This window comes from Gadus macrocephalus, chromosome 3, assembly GCF_031168955.1.
Source record: "Gadus macrocephalus chromosome 3, ASM3116895v1".
Taxonomy (NCBI): domain Eukaryota; kingdom Metazoa; phylum Chordata; class Actinopteri; order Gadiformes; family Gadidae; genus Gadus; species Gadus macrocephalus.
In genome coordinates this window covers 14,939,648-14,955,185 of record NC_082384.1, presented here as the reverse complement: position 1 = coordinate 14,955,185, position 15,538 = coordinate 14,939,648, and the positions used below count along the sequence as shown (strand labels likewise).

The 15,538-nt window shown below is 49.3% G+C and overlaps 1 protein-coding gene across 1 annotated transcript in view; it reads left to right on the top strand.

Annotated features, from left to right (window-relative positions):
- The window catches only part of cntln (centlein, centrosomal protein), an 86,504-nt gene that overhangs the window by 36,854 nt on the left and 34,112 nt on the right, over positions 1 to 15,538 (top strand). Inside the window, exons 13-15 of the mRNA XM_060046688.1 lie at positions 3,864 to 3,986; positions 12,539 to 12,639; positions 15,334 to 15,434. Coding sequence (XP_059902671.1) covers positions 3,864 to 3,986; positions 12,539 to 12,639; positions 15,334 to 15,434 — 325 coding nt within the window. The remainder of the gene's footprint in view (positions 1 to 3,863; positions 3,987 to 12,538; positions 12,640 to 15,333; positions 15,435 to 15,538) is intronic.

The window sequence follows — 15,538 nt, the reverse complement described above, 5'->3', positions numbered from 1 at the left end:
ATTCTTTGTCTTTCTCCCTCTCTTTTAACTCCCAATCTTTTCATTTTACTGCTTTTTTACTCTTCATTCCGTCTCTCTCCCACCATTCCCCCTCCTATTAAGAAGTCAACAAGGAGTCTCTTATATATATATATATATATATATATATATATATATATATATATATAGGGTAGGGGAGGGGGTGTCTTGGGCGGCGAGGGAGCAGAAGTGTTGACCCCGTCAGCTGTTTTCTCCCCGGGTTAATTAAAGAGAACAGCGGTGCGGCGGGAGCCCGTGTGAACGCGGCGCTGGCGAGCGAGGTGCGCCGGGGCGCCGGGCGCTAACCCGGGCTCAGAGGAGCTCAGCGCGGCTCAGCGGCATGTGTCTGAGACAGTGGGAACAAAGATGAGAGAGAGAGAGAGAGAGAGAGAGAGAGAGAGAGAGAGAGAGAGAGAGAGAGAGAGAGGGAGAGGGAGAGGGAGAGGGAGAGGGAGGGAGGGAGGGAGGGAGGGAGGGAGGGAGGGAGGGAGAGAGAGAGAGAGAGAGAGAGAGAGAGAGAGAGAGAGAGAGAGAGAGAGAGAGAGAGAGAGAGAGAGAGAGAGAGAGAATGGCGTTGACACCACCACTTGTCGTATACTTCAGCAGGTTATCAACGTAAAAAAAAAACGAATGTGAAAACGAACGCGAATGACTAAATTTTTTCTCTTTCATTTTTGAGTGAATAAGGTATATATAAACATCCCAGAGTCGAACGTCTTTCTACTATTTCCTATAGGTTTAGCAAATTCCTACGGCACGTCTTGACAGCTGATTGGTACGGTAGCTCACCGCTGCCCTTTCCATGGCCAGCCCTCTGTGGCAGCAGCCAGTCACTCAACGTCACCACGCTGGCATATATTTGGCACACAGCCCTCGTCTGTAAACAGCCGGTTTTAGACTCCCCCAGCCCCGCTCGGCCCTGATGCCCACCTGAGCAGGGGAAACAATCTTATCAGTGGCTGGGTACAGACCTGGGGACCTTGGTGTGTCAGGAACGGAGAGGCATCGAGGCTGGGTGCATTTTTTAGAGGAGGAGATGGTTAGTTGGTGGATTTCCCTGTGGCGTGTTTGGTGGGGCTGGGGTTTAGTCACTTCCATTCTGCAGTACCTTTTTTGGAGAATAGTAAGGCAACGTCCTTACCTGTCACTCATGGTCACATGCTAACTTATACACTCACACTTGCCCACATAGACGAAGATGTGGGAGGAGGGGAGATCCTATGGCAAACCATATCAGACACGTTCCTAGTCTTCAGTTTTAAGCAAGTGATTTGACGCAGCTATTGTTGGATAGTTGAGATAAGCCAATGGCTATTGTGAGGCTAGCTTGTGGCTACAGTAAAGACGCCCCGTAGGGTTAGCTGCTGCCTCACTATCTGAGCCGTAGCAGCAGGCTCTGCTCACTCATCAGCATGCCGTTAGCGTAGCATTCGCTGATTCTGGCGTTAAAACCAGCTTGTCCACGTTCTCCCAAAATGTCTTCAAAGACAGGGAAACGGCCAACTTCTGATTTGGATTAGAAGAAGGGAGGTTTAAAAGTTTTATAATCAGACAGGGATGATGGGGGGTGAGTAAATAAAATTAAAGGTTATTAAGGCATCCATACCCTGATCAAAGTTGCGCCCCATAAACAGATTCCCTCCCGAATCAGAGCAATTAGCGGCAGTAGCATGGAAAAGTTCTCTATCTATTTCCTGCTTAATAATGGAAAGTGGGATTCTGCAGAAGGGAGAGGGGGAGGGAGAGGGAGTGGGAGAAGGAGAGAGGGAGGGTGAGAGAGAGAGAGAGAGACACGAGGCCTAACGCTGATAGCTCGCTCGCTCTGTTGGCTCTGCGTGCAACACATTGCTGTCCCGCTGTATGGAAATGACTGCTCAGAGAGCTTTACCATTGACTTAATAAACCAGTGCGTGGTGAGAGTGATATGGGAAACTCACACACCTGGTAAGTATCACCGGGGACAGACCGTTAAAGCAAACCTACTGAGTTGGTGCTAGTTCTAGTACATCTCCTCACTTTATTTAATTTCCAAAACATTGTGAAATAATTGTGCGTGTCTGGGCTTCTGTTTGTGTGTTTGTGTGTGTGTGTGTGTGTGTGTGTGTGTGTGTGTGTGTGTGTGTGTGTGTGTGTGTGTGTGTGTGTGTGGTGTGTGTGTGTGTGTGTGTGTGTGTGTGTGTGTGTGAGAGAGAGGTTTGGTCTCTCTATAGTGACTAGGTGAGTATGCATTGAGAATACCTGCTTAGTAGTGCTGCACTTTAGAAAAGCATGCAAACTCTGATCTCACACATGCACACACACACACACACGCACACATACAGTGGGGTTATAAAAAAAGTTGACGCCCTCCAAATTGCTCACATGGGCATTATCAGAATTAAATGAAAACATTTTCTGTTCCTCTGTAGCCGGTAACTCTGGGTACCAGGGCTTAGCTAGTATTAACGCCACATGCCGTCGTTCACAGAGCCAATAATGACCACGGAAAGAGAGCCTGCCGCAATAGAATGACCCACTCAATCCATTTCACACCTCTGCTCATTGATTTAGCGGTGTGTGTGTGGGGGGGACTGGGTGTGTGTGTGGGGGGGACTGGGTGTGTGTGTGTGTGTGTGTGTGTGTGTGTGTGTGTGTGTGTGTGTGTGTGTGTGTGTGTGTGTGTGTGTGTGTGTGAGGAAGACACAGGGAAGAGGAACCGTCCCTCTTATCAGCCCTTTTGCAATCTGAATTTCTTAGTAGCAGCCATATTAGTCTGATAATGAAGAACTAATTGGAATTGAATGGCTTGAATTGGTAGACTGGGCAAAGACAGATTAATGAGTTAGAGGGATGCAATCGGTTGTGTGTGTGTGTGTGTGTGTGTGTGTGTGTGTGTGTGTGTGTGTGTGTGTGTGTGTGTGTGTGTGTGTGTGTGTGTGTGTGTGTGTGTGTGTGTGTGTGTGTGTGTGTGTGTGTGCGTGCGTGCGTGTGTGCATCTGAATATTTGAATGGGGGGGCACAATGATAGAGCCAATCTGCTATTAACTATTCATAACTGAGTTGTGAACATTTAAAAGGCCTCCTTGGATATATGTTTATTTATTTTTTTCGCTGTTATTTATATTTGTATACATCGTTTTTTTCTGTTCAATTTGCATGGCACACGGGTTCGCTGCATTAGCCTGCCTCGCGAGCTCTGCCCTAGGCTTTTAGAGGAAAAAGGAGACAAAAAAAATCTGAAGCAGTGGGCTCGTGCGTGTACATGATTTACCCCGGGAACGTCAGAGTCAAGGCTGCTCATTTGAATACTGCTAAAGATGACTGAATAACGAGAGCAGGGAGACACCGAGACGGAGGGGCCCCTGTCCTCCCAGGTGACCGGGGCCCCAGGCTGCCAGGAACATGTACATGTGGGCTCATCATGCTCCTGTCTGTCTGTCTGACTGTCCGTCTATATGTCGGCCTTTCTGTTTATTGGCCCGTTAACCCGGTATGTTCTCCTTTTCTGTCTTTCTGTACAGTTTTCTGTCTGTATCTGAGTCAGTCTGTCTGTGTCTTTGTCTGTGTCCGTTCACCATGCTGTCTATGTCTCCAGCTGTCTTGTACGCTTGCCTTTCTGTCTGTATCTCTGTCTGTCACTCTGTTCACCGTTCTGTCTGCGTCCCGGGCTGTCACTCTGTTCACCGTTCAGTGTTTTTGTCCATCATATGCGTCTGTTTGTTCGCGTTCTGTGTCTCCGTCTGTCTGTCTTTTAGTCTTTCTGTCTGTTTCTGTTCCCCGTTCTGTGTGTGTCGTCTCTTTGTTCACCGTTCTGTGTGTGTCGTCTCTCTGTTCACCGTTCTGTCTCTGTCTGTGTCGGTCCCCAGGCCTAAACCTAAAGGACCGAGTCGGAGAGCCGAGCCCTGGCAGCTGAGACAGGAGGACAGCGACGGCGTGTGGAACGAGCTGGCCTACTTCAAGCGCCTGGCCAGGAAGCTCAACGTGGAGAAGTAAGACCGCAGGACCGTCAGCCTCGCTGGTCCTCTTCCTGTAGAGTGCAAACCCAGTTCGCTACAGGACTCAAAACCGTGATGTGTGTCCCCGCTGTGTCCTCTGTCTCTTAAATCCTGTTTTTTGTCACACCTATACTGATGCAACCACATATGTGGCCGCGTACACACATGCGCATGTAGGCGCCAAAACGTGCACGCACATGCACATACACATATGCGTTCACACGTACGCACACAGGGACGAGCAACTGCAGGCTTCTTCTTTGCCACCACCACCATCATCTCTCTCTCAGCTCTCGACACGTCCTCCGCAGTTGGTGGGGGTGTTGAAATTTGCCCTTCCCAAGTTTTTACAGCATCCACCTGCCCCCTTCCTCCTCCATTACCAGGCAGCGGGGGTGAGAGTAAGATGATTAAGGCTCCGTGCTCATTTGTAAAATTGGCTGCACAGATTCACACATTAACGCAAAGGGAGGAAACTTAGCTTTATCGGAAGCCCCCGCTTCCTTTTTTAGACCAGCGTCTTGGGTAGTTATGGGAATGTTTGTTGACTTCACATTTGTTTATGTTGGTGAATATCGTCGCAACAAGGCTTTTCATTTGCACCGGCTAACTGATTAGATATTGATAGATGCCAAGCTCTCCACCTGGTTAAATAGTGTCGGGAGAGTACAGCAGAGTTTATTATATATTTGGCTCTGAAGAAACGAATAATAAGGCCATTCCTTGTATAGATGAAGTCAAGTTTTAGTGAGGGCGAAATGAACGTTGATCTACTGGAGTTGGCAGGTTGTGGCAAGTCTCTCGCTCTCTCGCTCTCTTTCCCTCCTCTTTCTCTCTCTGCATCCATTGACTCATTTGGATGAGTCCTCTAACCAATTCTCCTCCCCTGACCCTGCGAGACGCTACTCCATGTCTAGCCCTGGAGCCACCATCTTCACCTCCTCTTTCCTCCTCCCTCAAGCCTTAACATCTCCTTTCTTCTCCCCCATAGCCCTTCCCTCCCTCCTTTCCTCCCTCCCTCCTCCCTCCCTCCCTCCTCCCCACACTGCCTTTTTCCGCGGCCCTGTGTGATACTGCGGGAGAGACTAGAACCAGAATTCTCTCACCGCTTCACGCCCCCCCCCCCCCCCCCCCCCCTCCACCCTTCTGCCCTTCCCTACCCTCCGCCACCACCAGCCCCCCCAAGCCCTCCCACCCCCACCCGCACCACCACCAACCCCTGCCCTGTCCTAATCCCAGCAGAGCTCATTATGATGTAGCCCGGCTGCCTCCCTCACTCTCTAAGCCTGAGCTGTCCGAGCTAATTACAGGCTAGCAGCCCTGGTGCCGCCCGCCGCCGCCGCCGCCGCGCTACTGCTGCTACCAAGCTACTGCTGCTGCTGCTGCTACTGCCTGTTAGGGATGTTGGTCTGCTACCCAGAGCAGGGTGGAAGTAGAGAGAGGGGAGCAGAGGAGAGACCCACTGTTTGTGCCCAAATTTGACCGGAGAAGGAGGTGGGGGAGGAGCCACAGGCAGGGGTTGGGACTGGGGTGTGGGGGTAGGGGGGGGGGGTGTAGAAGGTGGAGGTTGGGCTACTGCTAAAGCGCAGGGGTCCTTAGGGCTGACCCGCGAGGGGGAGAGCCACGAGGGAAGGCTGCCCGGACCCCCTTTCTATCCGTGTGCAATTGGCCTGTCCTCTGGGGTTAGTGTTCAGCTGCTTCACCCCCCCTGCCCCCAGGACGCTTTCCAATTGGCCGAGGTAAACTTGGCTAGGGCCCCTCAACTCGTGCTGCAGAGGAAAAACAACCTCTCCCTTACAGGGTACACACTCTTTGATCTCGGCATTTGGTGCTTGTGACCATTAACCTACTCAGTGTGATTAACTAATGAAAGAGAACCAGACGGTGTGTCCGCCTCCCTCCTTTTCTTTCCTCTCCTCCACTCCACTGCTCCTCTTGATTCCTATCCTTAACGACTCTCTTCTCTTTGTCTCCTCTTCCTCTACTCCTCTCGTCGGTTCCTCCCCACTCCTCTCCTCTATCTCTCTCCTCCTTCTCCTCCTCTACTCCTCTCCTCTCTCCCTCTTTGTCTCTCTCTCCCTCTTTGTCTCTTTTTCTCTCCCCCCCCCCCCCCCCCCTTCCCTCCGGCCTCGGAGGCATGGGAGCCAGCCAGAAGGTCTTGAAGAAAAACATCATCCAGGGTCTTGACAGTTTTTCAGTTCCTAGTGGTCACTCCCCTGAACATCTCAAGGCCCTCACAATGTCAAAAGAGCAAAGGCAGCGGTTTTGTGGTGGGGTGGGGGGTACTCTTTGTTTACGCAACCCCAAAGTCCTCTATAGTCCTGGACCCCCATTAACCGTGAGCGCTCCCGTTAGCCGCCGCTCCTTTTAGCCGTGGTGCTGATGTGCTGAAATGATTGTGCTTGTGAAGGTTGCTCCACGTAAGTGTTTGTAATGATCCACTAATGCTTAATTACCTCCTGGCGAGCGAGGAGTTTTAGGGCCCGATTACAGGCTCTTCAAGTGGCCAGCTGCAAGTCTTTTCTCCCTCCCACCTGTCTCTCTGTCTCACCCTCTTCTCTCTCTCCCCCTTCTCTCTCTCTCGCTCGATTGCGCTCTCTCTCTCTCTCTCTCTCTCTCTCTCTCTCTCTCTCTCTCTCTCTCTCTCTCTCTCTCTCTCTCTCTCTCTCTCTCTCTCTCTCTCTCTCTCTCTCTCTCTCATATTGTTGTTGCACAGATGTCCCCTAGCACAACCCCTATAACGTTGAAAACACAGACCGTGTAAACACTTGTTTCTCGAGGTCCAAACGGCCGTTTCACAGAATGGATATGACGGTACTTACAGGAGAAGTGGGTCCCCGCAGGGTGGTCCTTCCCCACTCCCACTCTACCCCCCCATGAACCAGGAGGCTGGCCAAGGTCAAACCCGTCTGCTCCCTCTACATATGTGTCTATATGTTTTTAGCTGTTCTTTTTTAACATTGGCCCTCTTGGTTTATGCCCCGGCTTGTGACATGGTACCGTCTGGTTTATTATGGCTTGACTCATTCACAAGTTCACAAGGAAACATTTGGTCTGAAAACATGTCAAATGTAGATCATCAGGCAATTTAGATATATTTTGCTGAACTGAAGAGCAGCTGTTTATGATAACACAGGATACAAATGCATATACTGTATATATAGGTCATAAATAAACTCCAAGCAGCACCACAGTAGCTCCCTTGAACTCTGGCAATTGAATGGATGCCGAACTAGGCTCTGTGCTGACAAATAGGACTGGGCCTATGGGCATTCATAACCTACGCATTTGCTTCTTGAACACACACAATCGAAGGATCAACTTTTTTTTGGTCCGCGTTTTAAACAGCGTACACACATACATTGTTTAAGATCATGGTGTGAAACAATGTTGGTTCTGGTGATAATAAAAAAATGGGGAGAAAAAAAAGATATAAAAAAAAAAAAAGGGAAATCACAGCAAACAGTTTCTCCGACGCACAAGCGCCACAAGCAGCCGACTCATCATCTCAAGCCTCCGCCTGAGAGGCGGCCCGCCCGGGACCACTCGGTCGGCTTTCACTACGCCTGGAGCACCGCGTCCGCTCAGCACCCCGACAACCTGTCCTTTATATCACCAACGCCGTTTCACCCCAGGAAGGTCTGACATTAAGAGCCCCACGGCCCCCCGACCGCTTCCCCCCCTCCCGACGTGTCGCAAATGCACTCTGGAGGAAAATGATTTGAATTAAGTCGATCGCGAAGGCAAATAAACCCCTCCGCCCTCCTCGAAAGAGATCCAAACGCTGGCGCACGATGCAGATTGCCTCCTGGTCGTTGCAGAGCTCGCTGGCACAAGAGAGCGAGCGAGTGAGCGAGTGAGTGAGTGTGTGCGGGCGAGCGAGCGAGCAGGGGGGTGTTCAGCAAGGAATGTAGATTGGCCTTGGGATGGTTTTAGCTGGCTCGTTATGCATCTGCAGTCTGCAGCGTTGCGCCCTGTCTGAGCCTGTTGTTAATTGTTGTTAACGGATCCGCTGGTGAAGGGGAAGTGGGTGGGGCTTATTAAGGCCTCGGTAGTAGAACCAAATAAACGCACGGATGAACAAGAGGCATAGTACGACCATGACATGAAAGCACAAGATCAAATGGTTGGGTCATTAGTGGAGGAGTGAGGGTCTTGGAGGAGATCGCCACCGCCTGTGGCACCCCACTAGGCCCTCCCACCGCCTGTGGCACCCCACTAGGCCCTCCCACCGCCCACCAGCACGACATTGACTGTAATGAAACATAATAAAGTTTTGCTTTATTTGTCTACATATGCCTTTTATTTGTTTACATTTTTATTTATTAAACGGTAGTGGGGTTTATGAGTGTGGAGGGGGACGGGGATGGGGCGGGGGCATGTTTTATTACATCCTCTCATACACACACACACACACACACACACACACACATACACACGCAGCATACATATTTACTACATGTTTGTGTAGAAAATCCCAGGCAGTGCTCCGATCTTTATCATTCATCAAATGAGTCCTGGTGTGTGTGTGCACTGCGTCCAACGGAGACAGATTGATTGCAGCATCTAGCCGTAGTTTAAGCCTCATTATCGGCCAGACAAGCGGATTAACGCAGATCTAACGTCAGTCTTCTGATTGTCAAGCAGGGACCTCCTCATAATCTATTATGTTACAGTAAGATATCTCCTTTGATTGGGCCTTTTAGTTGTGCAAATATCCTTTTCCTACTCCTCAAATGTAACAAGGACAACTGGACGTATTTCCGTCGGTGTACTCGATGTACTCCTGATATCCATGTCCTGTGGCTCTGGAGCCTTTCGCTCTCTGTGCTACTGTTGTTGTTGTTGTTGTTGTTGTTGTTCATGTGGATGCTACTGCTGCGGCTGCTTCCCCTGCATTGCCCACAGCTAAAATATATAGCGCCGAGCCGTGCAAAACTCCACTAGGCCCGTTTCTGCTGACAGCAGTGGCTTATCTCGCCAGACTCCCTGACTGATAGAACGGCCCCCGTATGCCTGGGCTTAAACAGAGGAGGAGGGGGGCGGGGGGGGGGGGGGAACTCCCTCCTGACTGAGAAAAAAAACATGTCTTGCCTCCCTTTCCTGAAGGGAAAAAAATTGTCTATCTTTACCCCAGCCATGAAAAAAAAAAAAAAAGATAGAAGTGTTTCTCTTCTTCATCCCCATATTCCCTCGCTCTTCCTGTTGTGTTTAGTGTGTGTGTGTGTGTAGAGGACTCTGCCGCCACTGCGTGGAAAACACAGCGCTTGAAGATGATAGGGCGCTGTACACCCCCATGTGGACCAGGGAGCAGGCTGGCGGGGGTGTGATCTGATCCCGCGTCGGGGAAGAGGGAGGGAGATGGTGGGAGGGTGGCGGGGTGGGGATCGTCAGATGTGATGTGTGCTAGTGGATGATGGCTCGGGGGGCTGCTTGCTGCTCTCCCAGAGATGTGCTGTATAAGAGGAAGGGGGAAAGTGTTTTAACAAACCGGGGTCTAAAGAGCAGCATGAGACACGGACCTGTATCGCTGTCGGCCATGACGTTAGGGGTCTGTCTGCCAAGGAAACCGGAAACTTGGTGATTTTCTTTTCAGTGGGTTTGGCTGTTTTAGGCGTTGAACAGATGTTTAAAGCAGCGCGACTGAATTCAGATGCATGTCGTTGAGGAATCGCCACTGGGATCCCTCTTGGGTCTGGGATTCCTACAGGTTGGTTGACATGGATGGAGTCTTGAACCCAGAACCAGTGGGGCGTCGGAGACCCTGACCTTGGCCACTATACAAGATGTTGCCCTCAACGTTCACTACCTTCAATGAAGCAGCAGGTTTTGAATGCATTGGCTGCATACCCCCAATGCATTCAATATCCCCCCACCTAATGATGTGGGCATATACTTATAAAAGGCCAGGTCTTCCATCACTAATAGCTCATTAATAACCTTTACATTGGGATGGCTCAATTTCATGGCAGGCAGGGTTGATCTGAAGTCAGGGTTGGACCACAGAGTTGAGGAGGAAATATTTGAGCAGGAAGTGGGTGGTGACGATGAGGTTATTGAGCTGTTTCTGTCCCTCCCTCTGGGATTTCAGCTATTGATATGCATACTGAGAGCATATGTAGCCCTGACGTTGTTGCGTTTACCTTTTGGGTTCCGCTTCGTTTCCAGTATTTCTTTTTCTTATCATCCCTGAGGGAACAGGGTAGACTGCGGATGAACACCTGCATTTGTAGAAAAGATGCGTGTGTAGGAGTGTGTAGTGTGAGTGGGGAAAGGAGGCTGAGAAAAAGAGGTGAGGTGAAAAGTTAGAGGAGTCGGCGCACCTTCTTGGAGATCAATTGGACATACGGCTGACAGTTGAAAGCGGCTACGAAAACACCTGCACCGATAAACAAACACCTGGAAATACTTACCTGCTCTTTGTTCTGGAGAGATTCTGTCAAGGACAACGCAAGTGCTCGGGTTAAAATGTGTAAGCTAACCTTGAACTTTAGGATTTAGTTGACGCCCTCTGAGACACCTTTCGCTGTAGTTAATGTGGGAAGGCCATTTGTTATTATTTATGAAATTTTATAGACGGATGGAGAAAGGAAATGTATGAAGACTGATTATGGTAGCCTACTTGCAGGACTGACAGTCATCAGATTCGGCCATTGGTTAATTTTATTTATACATGTTTTACCTGCTTTCTTAGAAAAACAGTATTCCATACGGATGGAATATTCTTGATATAATTTCAAAGAAAATTGCATCGTTGTTGTATTTCTAATCTTGGGAGTATAGAATAAGGACCTTCAATTTCCGAGTACATACTTACAGGTTCTCTCTGTAACAACTTCTTGTCCCTTTATTTTCAACATCCATTTTGGATCCGGTCGGGCAATTGTATCTGTGATGCACTGTGTGTATAATGGAAACGCCACTGTTTTCTCCCCAAGAGCGCTGGATCGGGAAATCACAGGTTCCCGGCCCGAGAAAAATGAGTCCGCAATTTAATCTGCGGCGCGTCCAAGAAAGGGGGGGGCCATCCTTCAACGAAACGGTGTCATGCATAGGAACTCTTGTTGGCCGTCGATACCATCGGCATGTGGAAGGGCATTAAAAAAGAAACATTAGACGGGACCGAGTCTTCGCACGCAGCATATTTCAGATCCTTTGTCCCATTAACGGCCCAGCGATGCAGAATCCTCATTGACTGGAGTTCATTTGTGGAGGAAAATCCATAGAGGAGCGACACTTATCCATCTGCTACCACATCGCCCCCTCTGGGGGGAGTTATTTGTATACTTTTCCCGCTGCGGACGGCCACTGGGCCCAGACTCTATGGATCAGACTAATTAATTAACCCAACACCCTCCCCCCACCGGCATCACCACCACCCGATACAGCATTTTCGATCAGGGGTGGTGCTGATATTACTTTGCCTTTCACCGCTTTAAACATTTTGTGTGGTCATTCCCGTTCGGCCAGGTCGGTTCTGGCCCGGTCCACACGTGTACACGACCAATTTGGCCTTCAGGCGAAAACATTCTGAAAATTATCTGAACCTGCCTCGTCCGAGAACATCTCATAAACATCACTTGTGCATCTGCTCTTGGTTGATGTGAGTGCTTATGACAAATTTAAAAATGTTGAACCCAAAAGTAAAAGATTCTGCTAACCTTGTGGTCTGAAAACTTCAGCTACCCTGCATGTTTTAGAAAGTTGGTCATGCATCAGAACATTTTTCGTAGTTACTCCAGTTTTGATTGTGTGTTACCCTCTGTGTGTATGTGGGTTATGTGTGTGAATGTGTGTGATGCACCTGAAGAAGTGATTCTCTCTGGTAGTAATGAGGTTAATCAGGAAGAAGAATGGGACTGTAGTAAAAAGATCGTGTTTCTCCAGCGGTTTCTCCCAGCGTCTCTGCAGCACAGAGGGGAGGGGAGTAGGTGTGTGTGTATATCAGGTGTGGTTGTCCCAGAGGGTCTGTGTATGTATTCTCACAAGACCTTCTTTTGGGGTCCTAATAATAACTTGAAAGTGCAAAGTCTCCTGCAGGCCTCCCTTTTTAACCACGTAATTAGCCGTTAGCAAGAATCAAGCTAATTGCATTGAGGTAATTGGGCTCCCGTTTTTTTTTTTTTATGTTTGCCTGTTCCTCACAGACACACACACACACACACACACACACACACACACACACACACACACACACACACACACACACACTGTGCTGCTCTCATACCTGGGTGTTTCATGTTGCATGTCACTTTGATTTCCAGATGAATTAAAATGCAGTTTAATTAGCTGCTGTTCTCTGCTGTCAGTTTATACGAGTTATCCAAGTGAAATGTTCGCCTGACGCATCGGGCCCAAAGTAAAATCAGGATTCTGTAAGAATAGGAAGTTGAAAGGCAAAAATAATAATTGTCATGTCAGTATGATATTTTGTAAAGAATTCCCGCTAGCCATTATATTTCCTTGTGTCGAGTTGTTGTCGTTTGTCTTTGTGTAAAGTAAAGTTTTAGAGTAGAAGTTGATGGGGTTTCCTGATGTGTCTGCAGGGCCAACCTGGAGGAGGAGATGGACGTGCTGAAGGTCCAGGCGGCCCTGGACCGGACCACCGTGAAGGAGCAGCATCTGTGTCTCCTGAACGAGCACCAAGGTGACCTCACACACTGACCCACCGCCTCCCACCTGGAGACCGTCTACATGGCCGTGGTGCATGGTACCCTTCACCTATATATGTCATATTTATATATTGAACGTGTTTTTACACCTTGTTTATTTCCGTGCGTTTTCGTAGGCACCTGCTGCCAGTTGCTCCTTGGTCAGTTTTTTCAATTGCAATAATACCTTAACTTTCTTGAAGGAGACCTGGAAAAAGGTTATTTTATCACAAAATACCGCACTTTCTATGGATTACATGTCGACAATGAATCGCACCTTCCCACAATACCTCAATCTTGAGACCCCCTGATAACGGGTTCCCCGACACGGTATTAGCAGAACGTTACTCAATTAGACTTGATCAACTTCTTACCACGTTCATCCAATGTCGTTCCAAACGATAAAAGGCCAGTTGCTTCCGATCCAATCGGATCCACTCTTCAGGCAGACACTGACCACCGCAACCAGTGGCCTTCATTAACCAGTTCAATAACAAATCTGTCTTCCATCACTTTGATTCTCCAGCCCAACAGTGATTGCCTCTGTCGGAGATTCAAACCCGTGCTTTAAAGGGATGGCACTAATTAAAACCCTGAGTGCTCGTCCATGGAAGATCAATGTTATAATCAGGGATACTCCCAAACAGTCTACTTTCAGAGAAGTCATGTAGGCTATTGCAGCCACACAAAATAAGTGATGAATATAATGTGGCATTGGTATACACAGTATTTACCACGTCTTGTGATATGAAAGAAAAAATGAATTGATCAACTCATAACACAGAAGACTAGTTTTACTCTAGTAATGCTCGGCAGAAATCCCAAATCGGCTTTCTCATGTTAATTTATTTTTGTGCTTTTTGATTAGTAGGAATGTAGTGTTTTATGTGTGTTTTATTAAAATGCATGTTCAACACATAATATATATATTTAGTTGACAGCCATTCAGACCTGCAACGCTGTAATACAACGCTGTGAGAAACGATTATTTATTTTAAATCCCATCTGAACAAATTTCCCCACAAAATTATACCTTTCAATTCGGTAGGAATTGAATCATGGTGAATTTCTGCACGGTTATGACCAGATCAAAGGGGTGGGGGGGGGGGGTTGATGAACGCCACACCTCACCCCATCAGCATCACATTAAGCATAGGCAGCACATGAAAGCTTTGGGGGGGGGGGGGGGGGGGGGGGTGCCGAGACCCCCCGCCAGCGGCCTGGTGACTCGGGAGCCATCGAGGAGGAGAAGGGGTGTCTAGCGGGAGCCGGTAGCGACGAGGAGCGCCCAACTCCCCGGGCCGCCTTCGCCGGAGCGGGATAATTGACTTCCTTGCGGCGAGCGCGGGCGGGCAGGTAGCCCCTCCTGTCCCGTTTGGGGGGGCTGTCTGAGTGGATGTGACACACCCGGGGAAGACAAAAGAGGAGGCTAATTGGAAGTAACAAACTTCCCTGGGCCAGTCGTCGGAACGCGCTGCCAAGCTGCACAAGGCTCCTTCCATGAATAATCTCTTCCACTGCTTTCCTCTACGGTTCCTTACTCTACACCCCCCCCCCCCCCCCCCCCCTTCTTATTATTTTGTTGCGTATACAGCCCAAAGGTCCACCGATAAGTCAAGGTCTTCATTCAAATATTTAACATTTGCAGCCTCAAATGAGCTTCGGCTGCATCCCCCATGAAAGTTAAGCAAGTTTCGGACCATTTTCCCTCTGCCCTTTTGATCTTAGGAGCAAAACAGTTTCTACATATATGAGGTGACACAGAGGCACTTGGCGCGTGTGCGCGTCGATGTGTGTGTGTGAGTGGGTGTTATTGCATGCACACACACACTACGGCTTTTCCTGCTGCTGCTGTTGTTGCGGGCATAAAATATGCACTTTAAGCTCCCGTCTGCCTGGCGTTGTAAACATCGAGCGCGAATGCAAATCTAAGCAGCCCAGCTGTAGTTCCCACGATAAAGCGCCACGCTATTCTGTAGAGATGAATGGTCCGTGGGGAGGAGAGCAGGGTGGGCTGTGAAGCAGTGCAGCTAAAGGGCCTGTGTGTTCACCAGGGGATTCAAGCACTTGCCGCATATTGGCTTAGCATCCCCAGAGGGGGCCTGGCACACCGCTGCCTGTTCTGCTTCTCCATGCGTCTCCCCGGCGGACAGTTTCAACCAAAGTCATTCTTTTTCGATGAGGAGTCGCGGTAGCTGCTGGTTTCTATCCTATCGAGATGTCAAGGGGGGAGGAGAGTGGAGTGGTGGCTCTGGTTCTATCCCCGAAATGTCCCCAAACGACCTGTAGGAATCCCTGAGCAAGACGGCCACTCCGTAACGACGTGTATCTGACGTCAATTAGGTTCAATGCTTTTGATCTGAAGGATTAATTAAAAGGAACTTTGATTTCCTTTCCTTTTGTGTCAGAGTAGAAATGGTGGTGGTGGTGGTGGTGGTGGAAGGGGGGGGGGGGATAGGAGAGAGAGAGGGTAGAGGTACAACACGCATTACTCCAAATCCTGATGAAAATGGCATCTAGTGATTGCCCTTACGGGTTATAATTGTACTGAGAAATTAGCGCTTTAATAGTGCTAATTGGTTTAATGAGTCCTCTTTTGATCTATATTTTTCTTACTGACTGTGCCGTCGGCGGAGTGGTCTGGGCTTGACGCGTCCCGTCACAATATCCCGCTTTGTCTCCCCGGGCAGAGCTGCTGTGCAGAGTGGAGGAGGAGCGGAGGGTCAGACAGAGCGCCCCCAAACCGCAGCCCGCCGCCGCCAGCCAGCGCGTGGAGGAGTCCTTAAGAAAGGTAATGGCGCCGGAGCCAAAGCCCGGGCTAATTGTTCTTTGTCATCGCCCATAAAAGGGAAACCGTCAGAGCTGGATCCGCCACACAATGGCCCCCTGGGAGAA